The sequence below is a fragment of the Bolinopsis microptera genome, chromosome 10, assembly GCF_026151205.1.
Source record: "Bolinopsis microptera isolate Bmic1 chromosome 10, MBARI_Bmic_1.0, whole genome shotgun sequence".
Classification (NCBI taxonomy): Eukaryota; Metazoa; Ctenophora; class Tentaculata; order Lobata; family Bolinopsidae; genus Bolinopsis; species Bolinopsis microptera.
In genome coordinates, this window is record NC_087081.1 from 1,958,999 (window position 1) to 1,984,329 (window position 25,331).

The 25,331-nt window shown below is 37.8% G+C and overlaps 2 protein-coding genes across 2 annotated transcripts in view; one reads left to right on the forward strand and one right to left on the reverse strand.

The window, feature by feature from the left end:
- LOC134822212 (hypoxia up-regulated protein 1-like) overlaps positions 1–25,331 on the reverse strand; it is an 84,107-nt gene that overhangs the window by 57,155 nt on the left and 1,621 nt on the right. The window lies entirely within an intron of this gene.
- LOC134822216 (axoneme-associated protein mst101(3)-like) lies at positions 8,195–9,657 on the forward strand. Its single transcript, XM_063833122.1, has 3 exons — positions 8,195–8,297; positions 8,490–8,551; positions 8,935–9,657. The coding sequence occupies exons 1-3, from the start codon at positions 8,195–8,197 to the stop codon at positions 9,655–9,657; spliced, it is 888 nt and encodes a 295-aa protein (XP_063689192.1).

Genomic DNA, 25,331 nt, shown 5'->3' on the forward strand with positions numbered 1-25,331 from the left:
AGAGGTTGACCCCCCCCCCCCCCCCTATTTTTAGTTGAAAACTTCATTATCATTTCAAGATTTAATAGGTGGTAGAAGTAACCAATGTTTAATTTTCACCTAAAATATACCAATATTATTACTAAGCTTACAAAACTTAGGGAAAATAAAGGCTATACATAGTGATTAATATCTTATATTGCGTCACTGAAAAAGATTAATACCACGAAAATTTGAACTTCATCAAGCCAGCCACCATCTTTAATGAATAAAACATGTATCTGACACAAATGAGGAGGAATGTTTGTTTAACAAAATGTTTTAATGATGTTTGTTTAACAAAATTAAATGTTTACCCATATTTTCCAATTGGCGCCAGTAAAAATACTATTAAGGATAGATAATCTCATTTTAGTTATGCTGCCGCAATACTGATTTCTAAGGTCATATTTATTGAAAGTTAAAGAGCTGTTGAACTCTTATTTTTAGTTGAAAACTTCATTATCAATCAAAGATTTGTTTAATTCAAGATTTGATGGGTGGTAGGAATAACCAATGTTTAGCGTTCACCTAAAATAACCCAATAACCCAAAACTCATGTGAATATGTAAAATACTATTACATAATAAACATTTGCCAAAACATATTATATTGGTAAAACATCTGTGCGTGAAAGTCAAAATGTTAACCTCATACTGTACTCTACCCCAAATTATGCCCTGAGAAACTATATTTACCACCTATGAAGTGAAAACCTTACCAATTAATACTAATCAAGGTAGGGTTGCCATTATCGGTACAATTTTTTTAATCGCGATAGTCGATAACTAATTTTTCAAAATTATCGCGATAATATCGGTTATCGGCGATAAATTTGGCAAGATAATAGAAGTAATATTTTTCTGCACTATGCATACTTGAATTATGCTCCTATGCTATGTAACCTTGTTACATCATCATTATATAGTTACAATATCATTAATTGAATTTAATTTCCAAAAATCGATTAAATTCGAACTTTGAAGATAAAAATAGCAAACTTTAATCGCATTATCGTTGGCTTTATCATTTTCTATAGAATTGCTTAATGCTTTTCTATAAAAATAATTGGAATATTGGCATTGCCCTTTAACAAGCCCATATTTCATCGACAGTATGGCCTATTGTTTCTCTGCAGAGAATTAGAATTACTTTAATAGCATTATCGTGTGCTTTATTCTTTTCTATAGAATTGCTTAATGCTTTTCTATAGAATCAATTGCAATATTGGTATTGCCCTTTAACAAGCCCATATTTCATCGACAAAATATGTTCTTTAGGCCTATTGTTTCTCTGCAGAGAATTAGAATTACGTATCAAGGTTTACTTAGTGATCATTTTGTAGTCTTGATATGCATCTGCAGCTAGAATACCGGGGTCCGAGTATAACGTTACCAGCGATCATACGAAGTTAAGGTTCTTTCTCTAATCTCTTGACATATCGCGTACGTAGCCTATCAAGAAGGGTTCGAGAAAGTGGCGAGTCTATCTTTTGTCTTTGACTCTTCCATGGCTTGCTATCAATAAACTGAACATTCACTTCTGCTAGCTTGAGGGAGATTGTTGTCTCTTTAACACAGTCTTAATGATGTCTAACTCATGTCTAACTCAGTCTATCCTGTATTCCGTATTAGATTACCTAGCTCCGAGTCAACCAAAACTTCGTTCACTGCATCAGTTATCCGGTAATATCTCTTCAACATATACACACCACACAGCAAACTCGAACAGGTTGTGCAGTCTCGTTGCAGTATGAGTTTCTTTCCGTGCATCAAAAACCAGAATAACTGCGTCTGATCATACAACCTCCAAGTACCTACTTAACTCATAACTAACTAGATGCGATAATATAACACGACATTTCAATTTTCACTGCCGCAAATTCATAAAAACTACAGACTACATAGCACGTCAGCATACCATCGTCCATTACATAGCAAATTATGGTAGCAGTCGTGTTTAACATGACAAACAAAGAATCAGATCGATAAAGATCTTTGGCAAATTATCGCCGATAATTATCGGCCGATAATATCGGTTGGCAACCCTAAATCAAGGGAAAACGAAAGCTAGGTACATAGTGATTAATATCTTATATTTCGTCACTGAAAAAGACACGATTGACACCACGAAAATTTGAACTGCATCAAGCCAGCCACCATCTTTAATGTTTCAAACACGTATGTGACACGAATCAGCCCCATTTTTTTGTAAATAATAAACGATATCTGTTGTTATTACTAATATTTTTAAAAGAGAAATAGACTCCCCAGCAAGCTCACTGTGTCACTGGTCAGTGATCCTCTACTTTAAGTTTGACGCTAAAACCATTATTAAACTGTGTACGCGTCATTTTCCTGTACGTGATTAAAAGTTCGCAAAGTTTAATCACATTTTCCAATTTGCGCCAGTGTAAATATAATCAACGTCGGAAATGAGGAAAAATATACTTACTTGTTTTAGTGTAACTAGTGTAACCCGTACCTATGACCAGGACTTCACTATCGCAGTTGAAATGCAAAAGTTTAAACCCGCCTATTATATTCTGAAAAACGCATTACATTTTCGTAGTTAAGAACTCGCTCATATCAGTCCAAACACACCGCAATTTAATTTTGAGTGCCCCTCTGGTATCTTATAGTGATACTAATTGATAGACAATCTTGAGGTTTCCTGCCAAATTACTTAATTTTATAATAGTCCAGCTACTACCTCTGATTTATGAAACGTACAACAAAAAGTTACTTGTATTAGTATAGATAGCTTTGGTAAAACTGACTACGGAAGGGGATGTTAAAAATAGGCCAAAAAGTAATTACGTAATATGTGAACGATCCCTAAACAGTAAACAGTCTCTGATTTATGAAATGTACAGCAATTCCGATTGCTCTTTTGATGATTTGTTCAGGTTTCTCTTTTTCAAATTTTTTCTCTTTTGATGATTCTTTCAGGAACTATTATGATTTTTCTGAATAGATTCAGTGATGACAATATTCTAATATAGGTTAATAGATAAATCACGATTCAAAATGTCACACTCATATTCAGAAATGTTGATTAAATTTAAAACTATCGAGATTCACACTGAAATTGAATATAAATTCCGATGTTAAAATGCTGTTCGATGTACAAAATACAAAATACAAGATCTTATCAATATATTAGTTATTCAACATGAATAGGGTCACGGTAGATTTATCTCTTACCAAAATAATCTGATTAAAAACGAAATACTGAATACAGTTATAAAATAAAAATGTTTTCGAAGACTTTATTTTGAATTGTAGTTGACGAAGTGAGAGTCTCCACTCAGTGTGTTAAAACATAATTCTTTGTCGACGTTTCGGCTACATGCCTTTCAGCTTTTGTCATAGACAGGACTTATTGATAACTTAGCCGAAACGTTGACAACTACAATTCAAAATAAATGATTGACCCACTCATAAGAGCGAAAAAAGATTACCAGTTTTCGAAGACTGTTAAAACTATAAAACTAAAAACAGCAAAATGCGTTTTATTGCCCGGGCCTACACTAGTAAAGCTTGCTAAACTGCTCCAGCTAACTGAACTCCAGATTTGAAGTATCAAGACTTTGATAACAACATCTTCCACTTAAATAATGTTCATTAACCTCAAAGCAACAGCTCCTGTCATACACGCTTGCGGGATAAAACAGGAATATTGCCCGTCAAAGAAGCTTGTATCAGCTGTGGGAGGCACCCTCTTTTGCCTTTTTTCCAACACATCATTTGAAGTCTGCGCCGCCTCAGAAGCTCGTCCAGCATTTCTTGTTCCGAACAGGCAGTCCCAAAGTCCCCCAACGGGTGTGAAGGAATAGTTGGAACCCTTGTGTCCCTCGTGGTGCCAGTCGTGATGGTGGGGCATGTCTGCAAATGGAATCCACCTCTGAACCGAATGAACCAGATTGAAAGGACCACTTGATCCAGAATGCTTCTCCAGGCTCTCACATGTTCGTAGGATCCTCGAAACATAGAACATTTGCCTATCCAAGGGCACGAGAAGCTGAGCAAACAAGTGCCCAAAAAAGGCATTCCAGATCTTATCGCCCCAGTGCTCTTGGAAGGTTGTCCTTGACAATGGATGCTTTGCAAAGTGATGGACAGAGTGAACATTCCTCCAAAGCCACGCATTTTTGTGGAGTGCTCTGTGACCCCAATACATGCCAAATGACAGAACATAATGGTTGAGAGCTAGTTTCATGACCCTCTGCAAGAGAGTACCTGTGATATCCCCTCCCGGATAATAACCAGGCAGCATGAAGTAAACCACCAAATCAAAACAGAACTGACCGGCAAAAATCAATTTATCCTGGTAAACAATGTATTTCATCTGCTCCTTGTCTCGTCCAGTCAGATCCCTCTCCTTCTTCAGTCGATGCTCAGACACAGTCTGGGTCCTGTAGCTAGGAAATGCACAGAAAGTTGCCTCCAAATAGTTGTTGTAAACCCTCCTGAACAAGCTCAAGCCCCACTTTGCAAGCGCTACATGGAACAAAGACAAGCTCCCTTCAACTTTAATCTCGAAGAACCAAGCAACAAAAGTTAAGATTGTCATGGATAAAACCTCTATGATTGTTGCCCAGCGGTCAAAGCTGAGCATGAGTGAACTGAAGTGTTCAGATAACTTAAGGTTCTGGGGAATGTGGTCCACGTAGGGACGCGAGGGAATTACAGATGGTGTTATACTTTCCCCGGCCATCATTCCTGTTAAATATAAAGATAGTGTTATTTGTCTTGATTTTGTTATCATAATATGTTTGGTATTTAATCATAGATAATGAAGATAGACCTCGTCCTGCCAAATACGAAAATGGAACTTTTGATCCTATTAAAGTAAGTGAGGACAAGTGAAACAACCAGTTAAAGTAATCAATGTTAAAGTCAATCGTGAAGAACCGAAAGCTTCAAGTAGTAAAACATACTAGCTTGTCGAGGATTACATGCGATGAGCTATTCTTACTTTATATCACAAGATCCAATCATGTCATAACATTCCCTATTCAAAATTATATATATATCCCATTCACTGTAATTGTTAAGCTAAGAAGGTACTCAAAATGTGTGTAAACAATGTTGTGTTATCCAGCTATTGTCATGCGAAGTACCTACAGCTTTACACAAGGCACACACGTACACTGTTCCTAGTATTGTATCATACTAATCTTCTCTACATGAGATACTATTTATTCAGGCAATACTATTGAGAATATATCTATTTATATTTCAAACTTGACGCAAAGTCCATAATTTCTACAGTATAACAGGGCTAGATGATGAAGAGAAATTAAAACATAACTGATTTTTAAAATTTCCTCGAGCAAAGCTTTCGACTAGCGGGTGTCTAGTCAATTATATAACAGTGTTGAATGTATTAAAACGACTGACTTAAATACAGGCTAAGTTGTAGCTTTAAGGTAGCGAGTGGAGCGCCAAATTACTCATAGAAGAGAAAAACAATTATTAAAAATTAATAAACTTACAATTATAATACATGCAACACTCTAAACTAAAGATTAGATAACTATAATTATACTATTGCTATGACACAAAACCAAAATCTCCAACTCGAACTACAACCCAAATTTACGCATTCACAACCCAACAGGACACGCTCCCACACAGTGGCGTTATGTTGCCTGTTGGCGCCCCGCCGAAAATGCGCCCCCTCCCCTTTTTGCGCCTGTCCCTAAAATTGAACAAATTAGGTGATTTTAGCGGATACGCCGGAAAAATCTCTAAAAAAGTGTGTTTCTAGAGCAAGACGTGCAGTTTTGCTAGTACCTCAGTTAATTTTTTCAAAATTGTCCCACATTCAAACGAAGATTTTGCGCCCCCCTAAGATGGCGCCCTTTGTTACGCCACTGCTCCCACACCATTACCCGTGCATAAAAGATTTTGCCCCCTGCCCTGCACCACTCAAGCTCAAAATTGTGTCTTTATCCTTCTAATATTATAATGGTATAATTCAATATATTACAGCTCTGATTAATCTCATTATAAAACTATATACTATAACCATAGACACTGTACACGATGATAAAATATTATATCAATTAAATAAATAGAATAATGATAAATGGGGAAATGTATATGGGGTTATCAATATTCAATTATATTATTACTGGAGATAACATAAGGTCAGTTAAGGGGAGATACACCAAAAACGTTTTTGCTCCGAACATCGATTTTATTTTATATTATGGTTAAAAATTGATATCTGGATATTATCCGGTTGGAAGAGACAAGGACAAGTGAAACAAGGAAGTTAGGAGTAAGGGCAAATTTTCGGCGTCAACGCCATCTTCAGGCTAAAATTGTTATAAATGTTAGTATATAATAAATGCTTCTATACTAGTTAAAATGCTAAATTAAAATTACACACACTGAATACAGGTTACATCAAATGGTATTGTACATTACATTGAAAATAGTGATGTACACACGTTTTACACTCTGTCCAAGTACATAATATCTACTGAACAGCAGGGTCGTGTGCTATTTGTTTAAATTTGTCTTTGAATATGTTGTAAAAGAAATCCCTTAAGCTTCTCGCACTCTTCTTTGTTATTGATACTAGGTTTAAATAAATTAATGTAGTAAGCTTCTGTTACTTTACGTTTAATGGTGCTATATAAGTTAATTTCTAAAATATCGAAGGAAATATCTGGTTCTATGTTATCGTGAAACTCTGAATAATGAGCAGCCAACGGTTACCAAGACCCACGACGTATAAACAAAACAGGACGACTTCACCCTCTCTCACCTACAACACGTCATAACCCTTCATCATCAAACATACAAGATACCGACCACGTAACATGCACTCTACCATTCATCAACGAGCCATTTTCCAAAGAAGTCACTCAATTTGCCCTCTCACACAACTTACCGGTCAAATTCATATTCACACCAGGTAAGAAACTCTCAGAGATCTTATGTTCATCAAGACCACACGACAAACCACACTGCACCATACCAAACTGTATCATATGTCCACTCATCACAACAAATCACGACTGCAAACCAAAATGTGTCATATACAAAGTTACGTGTAAATTATGTCAAGAGCTATATATAGGGGAAACGAGTAGAACAGCACACGATAGACTTTCAGAGCATCGAAGAGCAGTCAACAGGCCTTTAACCTATCCTGATAATGCGTTGGCTGCTCATTATTCAGAGTTTCACGATAACATAGAACCAGATATTTCCTTCGATATTTTAGAAATTAACTTATATAGCACCATTAAACGTAAAGTAACAGAAGCTTACTACATTAATTTATTTAAACCTAGTATCAATAACAAAGAAGAGTGCGAGAAGCTTAAGGGATTTCTTTTACAACATATCGTCACCTCCAAGTAGAAAGGGTACAAGTTAAGATATACCCTTTCTATTTGTTCACCGGTTTTGGAACCCTCGGGTCATGACTCATCATGTCACCAAGTATCAACTTGATTTGATGAAAATTTAGGTAACCCTAATTTTTAGAAATGACATAAGTCAACTTAACCCCTTTTTATATCTAAAATAGCGCACCTAGACCGATAAGTAAAAAGGATACAAATTGAGATGGTCCCTTTTAATAATTCATTCTTACCAAATTTTATATAGGTTAAAAGGGTATAAGTCTACATGTACCCCTTTAAAAACAAGACTGGTACGATTATAATTGTATGTATATTCCAACAAAACATTTTCTTATCGGGTTATTAACGACCTATTAGTATTCAAAGTATAAAAACCAATTTAGTATAGTTTCACTTCCATTGTATAGCTGTAAAATATATATTCTAACACAATATCATTTATCTCTGAATCTTTAACAGATTATCAGGGAGATCCCGTTCTGTGTACATTAGTTCCTGAACTTGTACTGTAGGTTCAAGTTAATGTTTCTCTCTTTGTATTATCATTTATACAAATCCTTAAGCTGGGGTTGGATCTCAGAAAAAGTACAGGGGGTTATGGCCCCCGCGAGAGCGCTCGGCAAATATTTACAACTACAAGCCTGATTAATCCAAAATATTTCTCGTTATTTTCAAAATCGTATCGGTATCATAAGTGAAGTACATGAGTCTAGAAACGTCTGTTTTCCGTTTAATGCGTTATTAGGGCTTAATAATGTGATATATTTTGATAGTAATCTTTAGATTATGTCTAAAAGACGCAGAGGACACAAGGATAAGGAAGGAACGGTTGTTAAGCCAGGAGATAGGGTATCAGTTCCCCGAGACTATTTCGATCGTGAAGAAACCAGTTACTCAGCCACGTTATCCTGTGATATACTTGTGCTATGGGGAAGTATCATCACAATATCAAAATCAAATGGAAGAGCATACGTAAGATTCGATGTGGATGGCAAAGGGGTTGACATTCCAGTAGCAGATCTTTCGAAAAGTTTGACCGGTACGATTGATGCAGTAACTGTTGAATCTACGAAGACTACAGTCCAGGGTATTGGAGATGAGGAGCAGACAGAGAGTACAGTCCAGGTGATGTTGGAGGAGACGGTAATGACAGAGAGTACAGTTCACTACACTACTACCACTTATCCACCAGGTTGGCCTTGAAAATATATAACGGCTTTGTTTGCAGTAGCACTGTTAATAAATAACTTTGGCTTGTTCCCATATTACTGGTTTGACTCTTGCCTTATATATATTTCGATCCTTGACCTTAATAGAACTAAGGCAGAACAAGGTATATTGTTTAACTTTTTGTGCGAATGGTGTTACACAAAATGTTTCGGAAAAGTACATAAGAATTGGTGAGTTGATATTCTGGAATGATGTCCATGGATTGAAATTCCATCGTATTTAGGTATTTGGTGTTCCTATTGCAGCTGTGCTACAATAAGTATAATATTATATAAATTAATAACGTCCTGTTTCAGCTGTTGAAACACAAATTGGAGATGGATCTGACTGGGCAAATGAAGGAGGAAACCGCTCTGAGGGAAATGAAGGAGGAAACCGCTCTGAGGCAAATGAAGGAGGAAACCGCTCTGGGGCAGATGAAGGAGGAAACCGCTCTGAGGCAGATGAAGGAGGAGACCGCTCTGAGGCAGATGAAGGAGGAAACCGCTCTGAGGCAGATGAAGGAGGAAACCGCTCTAAAGCAGACGAAGGAGGAAACCGCTCTGAGGCAGATAAAGGAGGAAACCGCTCTGAGGCAGATGAAGGAGGAAACCGCTCTGTGGCAGATGAAGGAGGAAACCGCTCTGAGGCAGATGAAGGAGGAAACCGCTCTGTGGCAGATGAAGGAGGAAACCGCTCTGAGGCAGATGAAGGAGGAAATCTTTCTGAGGCAGATGAAGGAGGTAACCGCTCTGAAGCAGACGAAGGAGGAAACCGCTCTGAGGCAGATGAACGAGGAAACCGCTCTGAGGCAGATGAAGGAGGAAACCGCTCTGTGGCAGATGAAGGAGGAAACCGCTCTGAGGCAGATGAACGAGGAAACCGCTCTGAAGCAGATGAAGGAGGAGACCGCTCTGAGGCAGATGAAGGAGGAGACCGCTCTGAGGCAGATGAAGGAGGGAACCGCTCTGAGGCAGATGAAGGAGGAAACCAGAGAAAGAGATTTCTCCAGTCAGATCTACCCACGCCCGACATTCTAGCCACGCCCGACCCCGAACAACCTGTTGCTGGCCAGAATACTGTGCAAGAACTAAAAGAAGGAAAGGAAGTATATCTGTTGGATAGCTGCGGCAAGAAACAGTTCAAAGCTAAATATCATCCTACTGATAAGGAAAACAGAATTGTCCACTGCCGTCACTTAAAAGATGACGAAGAAAGATTCTTGATAACATGTGTCTACAAGTCAAATATTACAAACTACGATGAAGATTTCCACGTTGAAGATACCTACATTGCTTGGAGCACTTTATGTATCAGTCGAGAAAGTACACCCTCCCAATGCAATCGAGAGAAGGATTCCGCAGCAACTAGTGAAAAGCGGGCGAGGGATGAAAAGTATGACACTAGAGTAGACATCTTTTGGACCCATGTTCAGATTGCAATAGGAAGAGTCGAGAAAGGTATATGTACTGAGGATATACAACAAGAAGTGGAAGTTAGTATGATCTTCGGAAAGAATGTAGACAATTTAAAAGAAAAGTCAAATGTTGAGAAGCTGCATTTCAAAATTGGAGACATTATTATGTGGCCTACAAAAGAGATGGAGGTTAGACTGGATGACAATATACCTCTAAAAAAAGTCGCCAGGAAAGAGACTGCAAGCACGAGAGCGAAAAAAAGAAAAGAAGAAAAATGTATAAAGATGACAACTTTCGATGACCCAATGGAGACCTGTAATTGCAGAGATAAGTGCTATAACAAGATAGATGCGAATACCCAACAAAGTATTCGTGAATTCTACTGGACACAGGAGAGGAGTGGTGAGTATGGTGACAACAACTTATTTCTGAGCAAACTCCTTAATAGAAAACACAAACAGCGTGACACAGTTCTTACTTCAATAAGGAAGCACAACAGAAAGTATACAGTTCACTACTCTCTGCCAACAAGTGTACCCATATCCACAGAGGAAGATAAGGTTACTGTCTGTAAAACGATGTTTCTGAAGACTTTAGGGATCACAAACAAAAAAGTGACGGTAGTCTTAAAGAAAAAATATGATGAAAAATCAATGGTCCATGGGCATACCGGCAAAGCCTCAAACAACAGCACAATAACTAAAGATGTTTCCAGTATAATCAGGGCTCACCTGTCCAGCTTCCCGACAGTTCCATCACACTACCGGAGGAAGTACACAAAAAATAGGTACTTCGAGGATGATATGACTCCAAAGAAAATGTTCGATCTTTTCAAGACAAGCCATCCTACTATTGTTATTAGTTTGTCGTCGTATAAGAAAGTACTGAATACTTTTCACATTGGGTTTTTCAAGCCAAAAAACGATCAATGTGACGAATGTACCAAGTACAATAACTCAAACAAGATTGAAGAAGATATCATCTTATGGAATGAACACATTGCAAGGAAGGATGCCTGTAGAAGCTCAAAGAACGCAGACAAAGAGAGAGCAAAAGATGATCCAAAATTTGCTGCTTTGATAATCGATATGGAGGCAGTACAAAACTGTCCTAAAGCAAAATCTGGAGAATTTTATTATCTATCCAAGATATCATGCTATAATCTTTCGTGCTACCATTTGAAAGATGGTACAAAGGTATGCTTCATGTGGGATTCGACAATGGGCTGCAGAGGATCAAATGAGGTGGGATCATGTATTCTACACATACTTAGGAAATTGCCTAAAGAAACAGAAGAAGTTGCTATATGGGCGGATACATGTGGGGGGCAAAACAGGGGAAGTTGGTCGTTTAGCTCCGGACAGTCTATGCAACGTCTATGCAACGTCCGTGCAACAACAAAAGAACCGTCTATGCAACGTCTATGCAACGTCCCTGCACAATGAACACTCTATGCACACTCCCTGCACGGTCAGTCTATGCAACGTCTATGCAACGTCTATGCAACGTCCCTGCACAGTACCATATGAACACACTTTTGTAATAACAGCTCCTCAACTTCACATTAACAACCGGCTACTAACCGGCACTTGAAAAGTGGCTACTAGCCGGCTAGTAGCCGGCTAGTAGCCGGCTAGTAGCCGGTGTTCATATGGTACTGTGCAGGGACGTTGCATAGACGTTGCATAGACTGACCGTGCAGGGAGTGTGCATAGAGTGTTCATTGTGCAGGGACGTTGCATAGACGTTGCATAGACGGTTCTTTTGTTGTTGCATGGACGTTGCATAGACGTTGCATAGACTGTCCGGAGCTAAACGACCAAGTTGCCCAAAACAGGAACAAGGAAAATGCTGCTGTATTAATGTACTTTCTAAATGAAGAAGTAAAAACTACAAACCACAAAATCAAAAAGATCACTTTGAGGTTCTTCGAAAGAGGACATAACCAGAGCGAGGTTGATACTATACATCAGATACTCGAGCGAGCAAACAAAAACCAGGAGGTATTCGTACCAATAAGGTATAAAGAGCTCGCCCGGAGTGCTCAAGGAAGAAAACCTATCAAAACGTTTGATCTGGCATCTAATCAGTATCCAGTGTTTGACAACCACAAGTTGGCAGAGCAGAGTATTGTGAACAGAAACAGATACCGAGTGATTGAGGATAGAAAGCCCATAGTGAAGTTAGCAAGCTGGAAAACGGCTAAACAGATAAGTTTCACAAGGGGCAGTAGATCTGTTAGTATCAACTGCAATGCTGATCCCGAATCAGTAGGAGTGTTAGTCGACACCAGCAAAAAGTGCTATGTCCATGAGAAGAAAGAACTACGGTCAAAGAAGCGGCAGATCTTCAAGCTAACTAACTTATATGATGATACCACAGAGATCCCTGTTAGTCAGAAAGTTTTGTTGCCTCTTGTGAAGCTTTGTGAGAAAAACATTATACCAAGGGAATATCATCAATACTATAAAGACCTCAGTTCAGTATGTGGCGGGGAGTCTGATGAAGAACATGCGTCTGAGGATTCTGATACCGATATGGAATAGCTATTTATGTTTTAATAGTAATTAATAGTCTTCTAGTAATAATTTCATGTGTTTTATTTGTTTATTAGAATATATTACAATAAATTACAGGCTAATAAACATACTGACCAGATGTAGTCTTTTGAGTTAAAAGGGTACATATAGAGATATACCCCAATATTAAACATGCTCGAACTTTGGTCCCAGCAAGTTAAAAGGGTACAACTTGATACAACAAGTTAAAAGGGTACAACTTGTTTTTCAATCCGTATTTAATTGACATCTATAATGATAAAACGGAAAATTTATGCTTTGTTCATTAATTAGCCTGTAGGGGTTGTCTAAGCAACATACTACTGCTTTCCAAGGGCACAATGCACAGCATTAAACAGTTTTTCTTGATTTACTCAAAACAGCACTTTTGCAGATGTACCCTTTCTACTTGGAGGTGACGATATTCAAAGACAAATTTAAACAAATAGCACACGACCCTGCTGTTCAGTAGATATTATGTACTTGGACAGAGTGTAAAACGTGTGTACATCACTATTTTCAATGTAATGTACAATACCATTTGATGTAACCTGTATTCAGTGTGTGTAATTTTAATTTAGCATTTTAACTAGTATAGAAGCATTTATTATATACTAACATTTATAACAATTTTAGCCTGAAGATGGCGTTGACGCCGAAAATTTGCCCTTACTCCTAACTTCCTTGTTTCACTTGTCCTTGTCTCTTCCAACCGGATAATATCCAGATATCAGTATTTCAATCATGAGACTAATAAACAGCGAACTACTCCGTTATTTGATGGTTAAAAATTCTTGTGAGTGTAGCTGATGATCATAGGATTTCTCTCAGATTTGAGTTTTAAGCTATGCAATGTGGCCTCAAACGACTTAGTAAAATTCATCGTAAAAAAGGGCAAAAAAGGCAGATTTAAGGCTTAAAATACCTATAACTCAAAAAGTTTCAGTTTTTTTGAAATAATTTTTACAGAATCGTAATCAGCTTGGTAAGACGAACTAAAAGATTCGTCTTACCAAGCTGATTACGATCCTGTAAAAATTATTTCAAAGTCGTTTGAGGCCACATTGCATAGCTTAAAACTCAAATCTGAGAGAAACCCTACTCCAAAAAGTTTGATATGATCGGTTTACCCGTCTGATTGATGAGGTGGGTACTCTTCCTTACAGCCGTAGACTGGAAATCCTTAATTTGACAACGCTGGCAGAGCGGCGAATACGTGGGGACCTTATTGAAGCTTTTAAGGTTATTAATGGCTTGACTGATTATGGTTCAGACTTGTTCAGACCAAGCAGATCAGGTCTTAATCTGGTTTCATCCAATAGATGTAGTAAGAGTGTGACAAAGGTCAAGAATCTTCAGTGTTCTTTTCTTCCAGAGCGGGTTGTTCCTTATTGGAACAAACTCCCTTCGGAGGTGAAGAACTGCTTGACAGTTTTGAGTTTTAAAATTGGATTGGAAAGTTTTAAAAAGAATATGATTTCTAAATGTATTGTAAATGACTTTCATTTTTGGAATGTTTCGAAAGAAGTTTTAACAAGAATTGAAGGTACCAGTTATATCAGTAATAAGGAAAAACACAATGATTATCTGTGGTTCCATCCTTATGTAGCAAAGAAACGTTTTATAAATCTTTACTCCACTGGGAAGTATGAATAAATTAAATTTTGTAATGTTGTTTTTATTCATGATTAATATTTGATAAATTATTACCTTTAAATTTGATGGAGAAATAGTTATTTTTCCATGTAGTGTGATGATACTTTGTAGACATTAGTGATGATGTTATGTCATAATTTTTACTTTACTTTACTTTACTTTACTTTACTTTAGCTACACTCACAAGAATTTTTGAACCGATATCTGCTGACCCGGGTGATTGGTGAAATGTACAACTTTAGAAGTGGGAAAAATTTCAATTTTTATTTTTTCAACCTTGTTTGGTCTGTAACTTCGTCATTTATCGTTCAATTATATAATCCTTTCAATGGCTTCTTGTACGGATTGTAAGTAATGTTCAGTCAAAAAATCAGTCAAAAAACTTTCAAAATGGCCGAACTATCGGTATTACAGTGACAGACTTCTCAAAATTTTAAAAATTTTCGAAAAAGAAAAATATATTTTTTCTCAATGAGGTAATATTTTTAGAAAATGTTTAAGGTGTGCAATCTTATTCTTTTTGTCTATTTAACCATAATATAAAATAAAATCGATGTTCGGGGCAAAAACGTTTTTGGTGTATCTCCCCTTAAAAGGCCCTCTGATGACTTATAACATGATTCAAAATCTGCACACAGGTAGGGTACATCATCTCATCCCTCTAATAAAGATATAAAAAGGAATACAAATATGCCATAAGATTCACTGCAGCTTTCTTCCTCCAAGAATCAAAGTGTAATGATGTAAGGATGGATTCTAACATCTGCCTGTACAACCAACTTCATTCTCAAAGAAGGCCAACACTCAGCATGAAGCCTGTCCTGATCTTGCAGCTGTTGGACTGTATGCACCCTTTGAGAGAACATTCTTTAACATCAGGGTCACACATCAGAGTACAACTCAAATTCTTTTAAGCCACTAGATAAGATCAACAGTGGGTATGGGAAAGCTCAGAACAACGATTTCTACGAGTAGAGCGTAGTTCAGTCAGTCAGAGAAAGGATCCTTTGTTGTTTGTCCCACTAGTCCAATATTTGGAGGTAAGTGACTGCTCTGCACTGTCATGATTGTATAACATATATAATCAAGAGGCTTACATATGTCTCTGTATATATTTTATATATCGTATAACATACCTCTGAGATGATGGCTGACCAAAAAAGGAATCAAGTCAAAAATCATATGAGGAATGATTCAGGTTTGATTTGCTATGAAGCACATTCATTGTACTGAGGGAAATCAAAGGAAGATCAACATCCCAGTATCTCAAACTGCAAAACAAATCCTTAAACCTTTTCCCTGAAAAAACAAACTTAGCTTTGTATAATTGACTAGGTCCCCTAGATTTGTAAATAATAATAAAAGTTGTATGGACGAAAAAATCCCGAAAAAATTTCAACTTGCCTGATCGTTAACCGCGATAGCGGTCAACGATTCAGTTTTACGAGTATCACCCGTTAACGATTAGGCGAGGTAAAATTTTTCCGCGGGTCGGTCGACCAGAGGGTAGTTGTCATACGTTGTATGACCCGCCGCGCACGAGTGCGCGGCTCCCCTGTATCGTAGAAACTCTATATGCTATAGTGAAGCGACAGTGGGGGTCACCAAGTGATACAAGAGGGTAGTGGATGATTTTTTTCAAGCAAAAACTGCTAGTTGGTTTTTGCTTGGTTTTTGCTATGACATGTGTTTAATTTCATGCAGCAGTCAGCTACTAGCAATCAGCTACTTTAGCAATCAGCTATAATAGTAAAATAGCAATCAGCTATGATAGTATAATACACAGTATACACGGTAGATTGGGAAAAAGTCGATCAGTTCATATTCTAAATGTAAATAATCATTTCCTGAGTGTAATGTGTATTTTTCAACAATCAGCAAAACTTTTTAAACCCGCGCCGCGCATTTTCTCGCAACAAACCTGTAGATCGGCGAGATGCAAAGGATTGACATCGTGAATCAACAATCAAGCGCCAATACATTTACGAATGATCTGACACTCGTAAACTATTTGTTTCAATTAATATTTATATTCCAAGACCGAGTCGACGAATTCAATTTGGTGCGCGTCTTGATAGGTTAAAACCTACAATAAATATGCATGGTGATTCATGGTGCCGTGCTTAATCCCTTACCACCTACGCGCGCCTTTTTGTGCAAACATTTTTATATTGGTTACATAGTTTTTTAGATTTAAAATTGATTTTATAGTATTTAAAAATATTTAGCAGTTCGTACTTTATTTTGTATTTCAAAATTAATTGTTTGTAAATAAAAAGCAGTATTTTTTAAAAATCGTTTATTTTAGCTTTTTCAATAATTAACAACAAAATTGTGTTCGAATCATTTGTAGCAAATTTTTAGTTTATCGGAATAATTTAATTTTGAAATTTGGATCCCAGTGAAAATGTTAAAAAATAACGTCTGATAAAGCCTTCAACTTATTACAACCACTGCACAATTATAGGGGACAATATTTGTTTCAATATTGTTACTGCACTGTATATGTTTATTATTTGATAAGGGTGTCCAAAAAGGCAACAAGGTTATCATATCAGTGTCAATGACTCAAGAACGTTTGACAACGTAATTTATCATTTACAGTGGGTAAATGGTATTAACTAGTAAAAAACCATCCAAACAATATAATATACATTCAATTAAATTGAGTGATGCAATTGGCAGGGCACAATCATAAATCATGAGCAATAAATCTGACGAAAAAACTGTTCTTCGACACGTTATTCGGAAGCGGGCACTTAGTCATTTCACTTATCCCTCGTAACTCTTCTCCCCAGGGATCAGGTTTTTAAAAAAGAAAAAAAAGGGGGCACCCCAACCCATGTAGCTGAGACACCTCACAGCAAGTAGACCAAAGTGGCTATTGCTTGTGAAGAGAGACATCAAACACTGGTTGAAGGAGACATCAAACACTGGATACGAGGCGGTCCATGCCTTCTTTAGTGGCGTAACGTTGGAATCTGGCGCCCCCTCCCCCTCTTAAAGTAAAAAGTAAAATTGAGAGTATGATCTTCCTATGGACCTGTTTTACTAAGAACAATTTGTGTCAAATCAATATCACTCATGGTCCCAAAGAGGAGATCATGTGATGCTAATCTTGGATAACCACATGATTTGCTTGAAGAAAAAACTTTACATGAGTGGTGTTTTACATGCAGCGTATTGCTGGTGTCATGTACTCATTAGGTACCTGATCAGCCTACAGACTCGTTAACATGTAGCTAAGCACCAACCGTCTAATCTGATAATTCCACAAGCTAACTAGATCCTGCAGCTGTTTACAGAGTGGACCACATTATCATTACGAAGCTCCTGAATGAATTAGAGCCTTGAAATTTTAGGTGCCAATTTGGTTTCAGATTCTGAACACAATGTTCCAAATCTAGACGTCCAACGGTGAAATGTGCTCAACAACGCTTTAAGAAATTCAGTCAGTGCCCAACCACTCTGGCAGTAAAATTAATGAACAGAATAAACAGGTTCCTGATGTATTGTTGCCCTGAAATTTGTGCCGCAGATTGTGGAGCATCATAACACATGACTTATGAAGTTTCATATTATCTGAGTCCAGTTATTAATAAAAGTTACATAGTTGCCTTTTTAGGATACCCTGTAGGTTGGGGTCTGTAATGGAAACTTGAAAATTTTTTGATCTATGGCATGTAACAGAATCATTGTTATTCAGTTCAATCTAACACTCTTTTATTCACTGTATGTCTGCCAGTCATAATAAGGATCGGATTTAATTATTAAATTAACATAGTTTCTTCAGATATAGTAAACATGACCAGAAGTAAAGCTTAGGGTGTGTGTGTTGAGGTTTTCTCTGCAGAGTAGTGCAGTAGCAATATGAGCCTGTTGGATGTGATGCCAATATTGGACGAAGAAGCTGAAGGTTTTTGCATTATTACTGTTGATTGGGCTTTTATCGTATTCCATTCTAGTCCTACAGTGATTTCGGCACAACATTTTAGTATTTAAAATCATAATAACCATGAATGATATATTGCCATTACCATCATATTGTATTTTCAACCTAATAATCCAACCTAATAATGTAGTGTTGTAATAAAGTTAAATATAAATCATCTATTACCGCAGATCAAGAAGAAGATGAACACAGTGTCCACATGTCAGAGGGAGGGCAGCGTGAGAGTTATGAAGACCTCAGACTCATGCTCAGCGAACTTCTCGATGAGAAGGAGAGGTGAGAATTCAAGGAATTTGATGATTTTAAGTAGGTTCAGTATGAGATAAGAAATTTTGATGTTGGTTTTGGTTTTTATATTGTTAAAGGTGCAATATTGTTTTTAAATATCATGCCTTTAATTAGTTATCAGTTCCAAAAATTGTGGGTTTTCATTGAGTTTTCTTTTGGTTTTGAGATCTAGAATCTGTCTTGTGTAGTCATTTTTTCTCCTTAATGATGTATTTATTGTCATCCAGACTTACTCAAGAGATTAACGATAAAAACGATGAGATGGATGAAGCAAAGCTGACAATGGAAGATATTGCCATTGTCAACAAGCGCCTCTTAAAGAAACTGAATTCAATGCCTGAGAAAGTTAAGGTTTGTAATTAAGTTATCATCTTGAATACATGCAATGTTATGTGAGGCTGCTAACATTTTATGTTTAATAAAGTTGTTAATCCACAAATTAGTTTTAAGCTTACAGTTCCTCATTATATATTTATTACATACCGAAATTAGTCTCGTGAACATACAGATTGTGACACCTATTCGAATAGTACCTTACCCTTTTCATTGTGGATGTACAGTTTAATAACATAATAACAAATAACTCACATGTTTCAAAATAATTTGTTAACAATTGGTTCCTCTTCCTTCTCATTCTGGAACAAACCTTCCGACAGCACAATTCCCTCCATTTTCCGTAAAAACACAGACAATTATAACTAAAACTCCTCTCTGCAACACTTAACACATCACATACATTTTCCCAACAAGACAATGTGTTTGTCACGTGACAATACAATGTCACGTGTGGTATGTTAAGAATTACAGTCGCATCCTGTCACGCCCCCCACACACTTACACACTCTCACACTACAAACTATGGCATTGTCGGTTTATAACTGCTCAAAGCAGTTCTAGTTAATGTCATTAAGAATAGGAGATGAACCAGCCGTCAGGAATAATACTGTGTTTCTTTAAATGTCACGTGACGTCATCACAACACCACGTGACGTCATCACAACACCACGTGACATGAGTCAGACCTGTGTAGACCCGGGGAAGGATGAGATAACTCATAACCACTAATAATAATAACTTAAGGTTGTCAGAATGTTGTGAAGTTTGGTTATTTAATCGGTTAATTTGAATCACACGTATTATTATAAACGCTAATTATCACATGTATGTTTTCATGGGTATTCAGGTTTATGTTATACAGTGTTTATGTAAATATTATTGTGCATTTCCTGGGTGGGAAAATGAAATATTTGGTACCACGCACATTTCTCGGCTTGATAATTCAAACTTGAAAGTTCTGCTTACAGCTACACCCCAGACTTACGAACATGATGCTTTAATCCTTCAGTCCTTGGCTCAAAGTATTCAAAAAATGTTAAAAGTCCAACCACATTACACACATCACACACGTCACACTCACGTATCCTGCTGATGTAATTAATATGGTATATTTGTCATTTAAAACACTCCTTACCAAAAGTAACATTCCATCACCCGAGAATCGAGATCTTGCCAAATATTCACACATTATATTATACATGGTATGTTTGCTCAGGTTATCCACATGAGTACTTTCTAAGGGTACATTAAACGCACGTGATGGTGTAGAAAACGAGTATCACGTGACAGAAATGAGTATCACGTGAGAGAAAGGGGCGTGTAATCGCTAATACAATATCCCGGAGTGCGTGTAATTCAGTTAACTATATTACACCCCCCAGTGTGAGTGTGTGTGTGGTATTAGCTCAATAACATGCTTATAGGTGTAATATCTTCTGCTGATTTCCGCATGTAATTGTTATAACACAGAGCGGAGAGCGGAGAGTGGAGAGTGGATATGGTGGGTTGTCTGAGAAGTTACGTAACTAGTTCTGCTATTGGAGAGTGGACACCTGTTGTGTTCCTTTTACGTTCCTACATGGAATGGATATCGGCCAACATTTTGTGTCAGGTTTTCTTTATCAACCTCCTTCCCGGTGCCGTGAAGATCTTAAACAAGAAATGCGGCCGCTTTTCTTTTGTGGATGGCCGCTCAATTTCCCGATCCGTGATGGAGTATTTGATCATATTCCATACCACCTGTGGACCCCAGTCTTTACTGTTTATAAGCATGCAGATATGGCGGAGTGACAGGCCGAGCGCCGCCCAGTTGATATAATTCCATATTTAATTTGAAAATCGTGTATATTTCTATGTAACCATATGTTTATTGTTTATGCAACCTGACACGGATCTGTGCAAAATAGTAATACTAACTCAAAATAATAATAATATGCTATCAATTAGTCCCTAGCGGGATGCGTACATGATGAAATTAACAATGAACTTGAACATTTCAGCACCGCGCGCCAACAATTGTTTAATTCAGATTTTCGCGCAAAATAACTTTGCGCAGGCAGACACGTGGGCGAAACGTACGCAGACACGCACGCTCGCACGCAGGTACGGTCGCAAAGCTACCATATCCCAAAAAAACCTCGATCGCTAACCCTTGTCCTTGACTCTTTTGTGCCTTCGGCACTTGAGTCATGGATCGGGAAAAAATAAATAACATCGGTCCTTAGATTCCAAATAAATCCCTTCATGGTATTTAATGATATTTAAGTTCTCCTAGTCGATTCTTCGGAAACCTAAAATAGCTCCAAAATACACACTACACAGTGATCAGACACAAATGGTTTGATCTATAATATTTTGCATTGTCTGGCACATGTGAGCCAGAAGTGACATTCCCGATACCTATATTTAAATTTAACATTCATGTCATATTGATTCACGTACTCTAGTTCGAACGTACTCTAGTTCGAAAACTTAAGTTCGACAGATATCATCCCTGTCGAACTTCGGTGCGTGTCGAACTAGAGTCCAAGTAGGCTCGTACTCTAGTTTCTGCCTGTAATCCAACGGCTATTGCCGGGTATGATAGGATCACAGGGTGCAATGGCAGATAAAACAATTTTCTGACATCTAGAAACAAGTGGTTAGAAATTCCAGAACCTTTTAGTATATAGTTTTAATTCTCCTGTTTACCACTCGGTTCTGGTCTAGCTAACAGGAAAATATATTGATATCCGACTGTTTCCGGTTCAGCAGCCAAATCTCTAGACCGGTACTCGGTATGTGGTAGATATTATATACATATACACATATATATATAGAGATTACATTCACGTAGTTAAACAGCATGAGACAAGTGGAAAACAAACAAACGAATAGATTTCAAGCTCGTAAAGGATCGTTGCTTGAGATCGGAGATTTCAAAACTCTAGTTCGAGGTAGCGCACTTTAGGGTTTGTCGAACTACAGTACGTGTCGAACTACAGTACGTGTCGAAAAAGAGTGCATGTCGAACTTGAGTACCTGTACCTGTAACATTGTCATATGTGTTACCGTATCAAATCATATGAAAAGTTAACAGTAACACTGTATTCTTTAACTTGTTACTCTGATGTTAACATATAACTCTGATGTTAACATATAACTCTGATGTTAACATATAACTCTGATGTTAACATGTAACTCTGATGTTAACATGTAACTCTGATGAGTGATGATTTGTAGAGAACCCCACCACCACCAGGTGTGTTTGGGACCTGGTCATTAAGTACAACACAAAGTATCAAGTTATCAGTCAGGTATAATTATAGGTTGCTGTTACCTTGACAATTGATATCCATAAAACCAGTACAACAGACAACTGTACAAGTTCCACTGTGCCACTGAGCTGTGTCACTGAGCCACTGAGCTGTGCCACTGTGCCACTGTGCCACTGTGCCACTGTGCCGCTGAGCTGTGCCACTGTGTCACTGAGCTGTGCCACTGTGTCACTGAGCTGTGCCACTGTGTCACTGAGCTGTGCCACTGTGCCACTGTGCCACTGAGCTGTGCCACTGAGCTGTGCCGCTGAGCTGTGCCACTGTGCCACTAAGCTGTGCCACTAAGCTGTGCCACTAAGCTGTGCCACTGTGCCACTGAGCTGTGCCACTGTGCCACTAAGCTGTGCCACTGAGCTGTGCCACTGTGCCACTGAGCTGTGCCACTGAGCTGTGCCACTGTGCCACTGAGCTGTGCCACTGTGCCACTGAGCTGTGCCACTGTGCCACTGAGCTGTGCCACTGTGCCACTGAGCTGTGCCACTGTGCCACTGAGCTGTGCCACTGTGCCACTGAGCTGTGCCACTGTGCCACTGAGCTGTGCCACTGTGCCACTAAGCTGTGCCACTAAGCTGTGCCACTGTGCCACTGAGCTGTGCCACTGTGCCACTAAGCTGTGCCACTACACTGTGCCACTGAGCTGTGCCACTGTGACACTAGAACTGTACCATGTATTGGACAATTTGGGTTTAGTCCACCATCACACTTGCTGGAATAGTGATCTGATAAGATAATACTATCGTTACACAGATAAGATAATACTTAAATCGTTAACACAGTCTTTACTTGGTAAAATAGGAATCCTTCCTCAAAAACAGGAACTTTATCACGATATGACGGTATAAGGTATGCAACATGATTGGCTTATGGCCTGTGATTAGACCTTTCTTGGAGCTTACGCTTTAACATTTCTACGGGACAACTGTCATAGAAAATACCAAGTTTGTTAGAGGACAATATCTTTATATTTATAGCTAACAAATGTGGACAAGTACAGCTATATGCTGTTATTCTCAGTCTGCCCACTCCACATAATACGCTATACGTGTAATGAAATGAGATCGTTACTGCAGAGTGCAAACCGTACGATCCCGGACATCCCACAAAAGCTGATGTTCCCAAAAACACGTACACGCTGGGTCATGATCTGTTGGAATTTTCAAACTCAAATTCTTTTGAATATGTTTTATTATACACACTATGATATTATTATTATTCGTAAGTCTACATAATATAACAACATGTATCTCCCGCAAACGCTAGGACGCTCAACGTGTCGTGATCTATTTTTAGAACTATAAGTTGTGTATGCAGCTGCAGCTTGGGATTGTTTGGAAATGCTGGTATACAGAGAGCAGATTAGTGCAGTGCAAAAAGTAATTCTGTGCTAAAGTTATCACGTGATTAAGGTTTTGCGTCTGCGCGTGTGATGCAGGGTATGTTGTTTAGCATTCCTATTGCAAGTTCAATCTGGTCAACGTATTCATCGGATATTATCCAGATTCTCAAGATTGTTGGGTCTTTTAAAAATAGTTTTTGGTCGTTGGTCACGTGGTGTACTGATACCAAACATGGGAATTATTGTAATTTCTTAACGAATGATTAATTTGAATAATTTGAACTATTAAAACAAGTTGGCTATTATATCTGGTAAATATTAAATTGACTTATTATTTAGTACCAAACGTGATCATTTACAACCAAATATGGTCTTGTTTTACCCAATATGGTCAGATTAGTAGTATATCAATTATCATGCCGTTTCCATGACAACGCTGTCTCCTTGACAACTACAACTACAGACATGATAGAACGGCACGTTAGCTCACTATCGTACCGCATGTTACAAATACAAAAATTACGCATATTTATGAACAGCGAACTGTAAGTATGTCAACTCCAATAGATAAGAGGCGTGATGAAACCTTACCTTAGATTTTGGCGGCATAATACTGATTCTTGAGACGAAGCATCGTCTTTTGCCGTCTAATTACGACTTCTTGTTTTTGAGTAAGGTAAGTTCTGCCACACAAAGTTCTAGATAGTGGGCGATAGAGAGCTCTGCTTGCACTACAGAAACCTGATTGCACTTATTAGCTACACGTGATGTAATATTAAGGCCAACAAAAGTTTGGCGAGCTCTAGTAATGGACCACTGTACCATGTTCCTCCTTTAACTGTATCAACGTAAGTCGTAAATAAAGTTATAAAATAGGGTAAATAATAGGTTTAGAACTTTCCAGTATTTGGACTGTATAATGAACATATTGTACAGAAATGTTGATGCTGAACAATTGTGAATTCCTCATCTGATGTGATTTAACGTCGACAATACAATACAGCACGTCAACCCCCATTATATAGTGTGAATCCATTCTTGAATTGATCTACAGCCTGTGTTAAACGAATCTCTAGATAAGTACCCGGTGTTAATATAGACATCATTTACACTTTACAGATTTATGTTGCAATCCTGCAATACATCGAACTTGATAGAATTTCTCAGAAAAAGAAAAATGACTGAATTGCAATGTTCCAAACAGTATGCATAGTGCAAACATATTTTAGCAACATATTGAAAAGATTGAATCCACATCGATCATCGATATACATTGAAATTAGTACCCCAATTATTCGGAACCTGAAAAAGCTGCAGTGAGCCAAAGTTCGGAATTACTATTACAACCTCGTGTTGACAAGCGTCGTCCAAGTGTCATACTACTTCAGGATCTGTTTACACAAACCAGGAATTTTAAATATGACAGGTGCCGTCCTACTTCAGGATTACTTCACTATAAAGTTCAGATAAACATGTAGCTGAGGTTTAAATATTAGGCTCTGTTTTAGTTTTAACCTTAGGTGTAACTAGGGCCTGCTCAGTTTGGAAGTTTACACTGCCGGGCTGTTTGCCGCAAATAATACTAGCGAAGTTTGACGGGTGGATCAGTGCCATGTTATTTTCAAATGTCAACTCGGCTTTGAATTATGCCGCTTTCTTTTAATAACCACGACACTGCGAGTATTGATAGACAAAATTAGACATATTATACGATTTTTATTTTGGCGTACACCAGTATTATTAGAAGATGACAAAATTCCAGCAGCATGATTATCTGTCACATGATCCGTGGAATGAGAGAGGAAGATGATTTTAATTGTTGTTTGAGAAGATATCATTTGATCAATAAACGT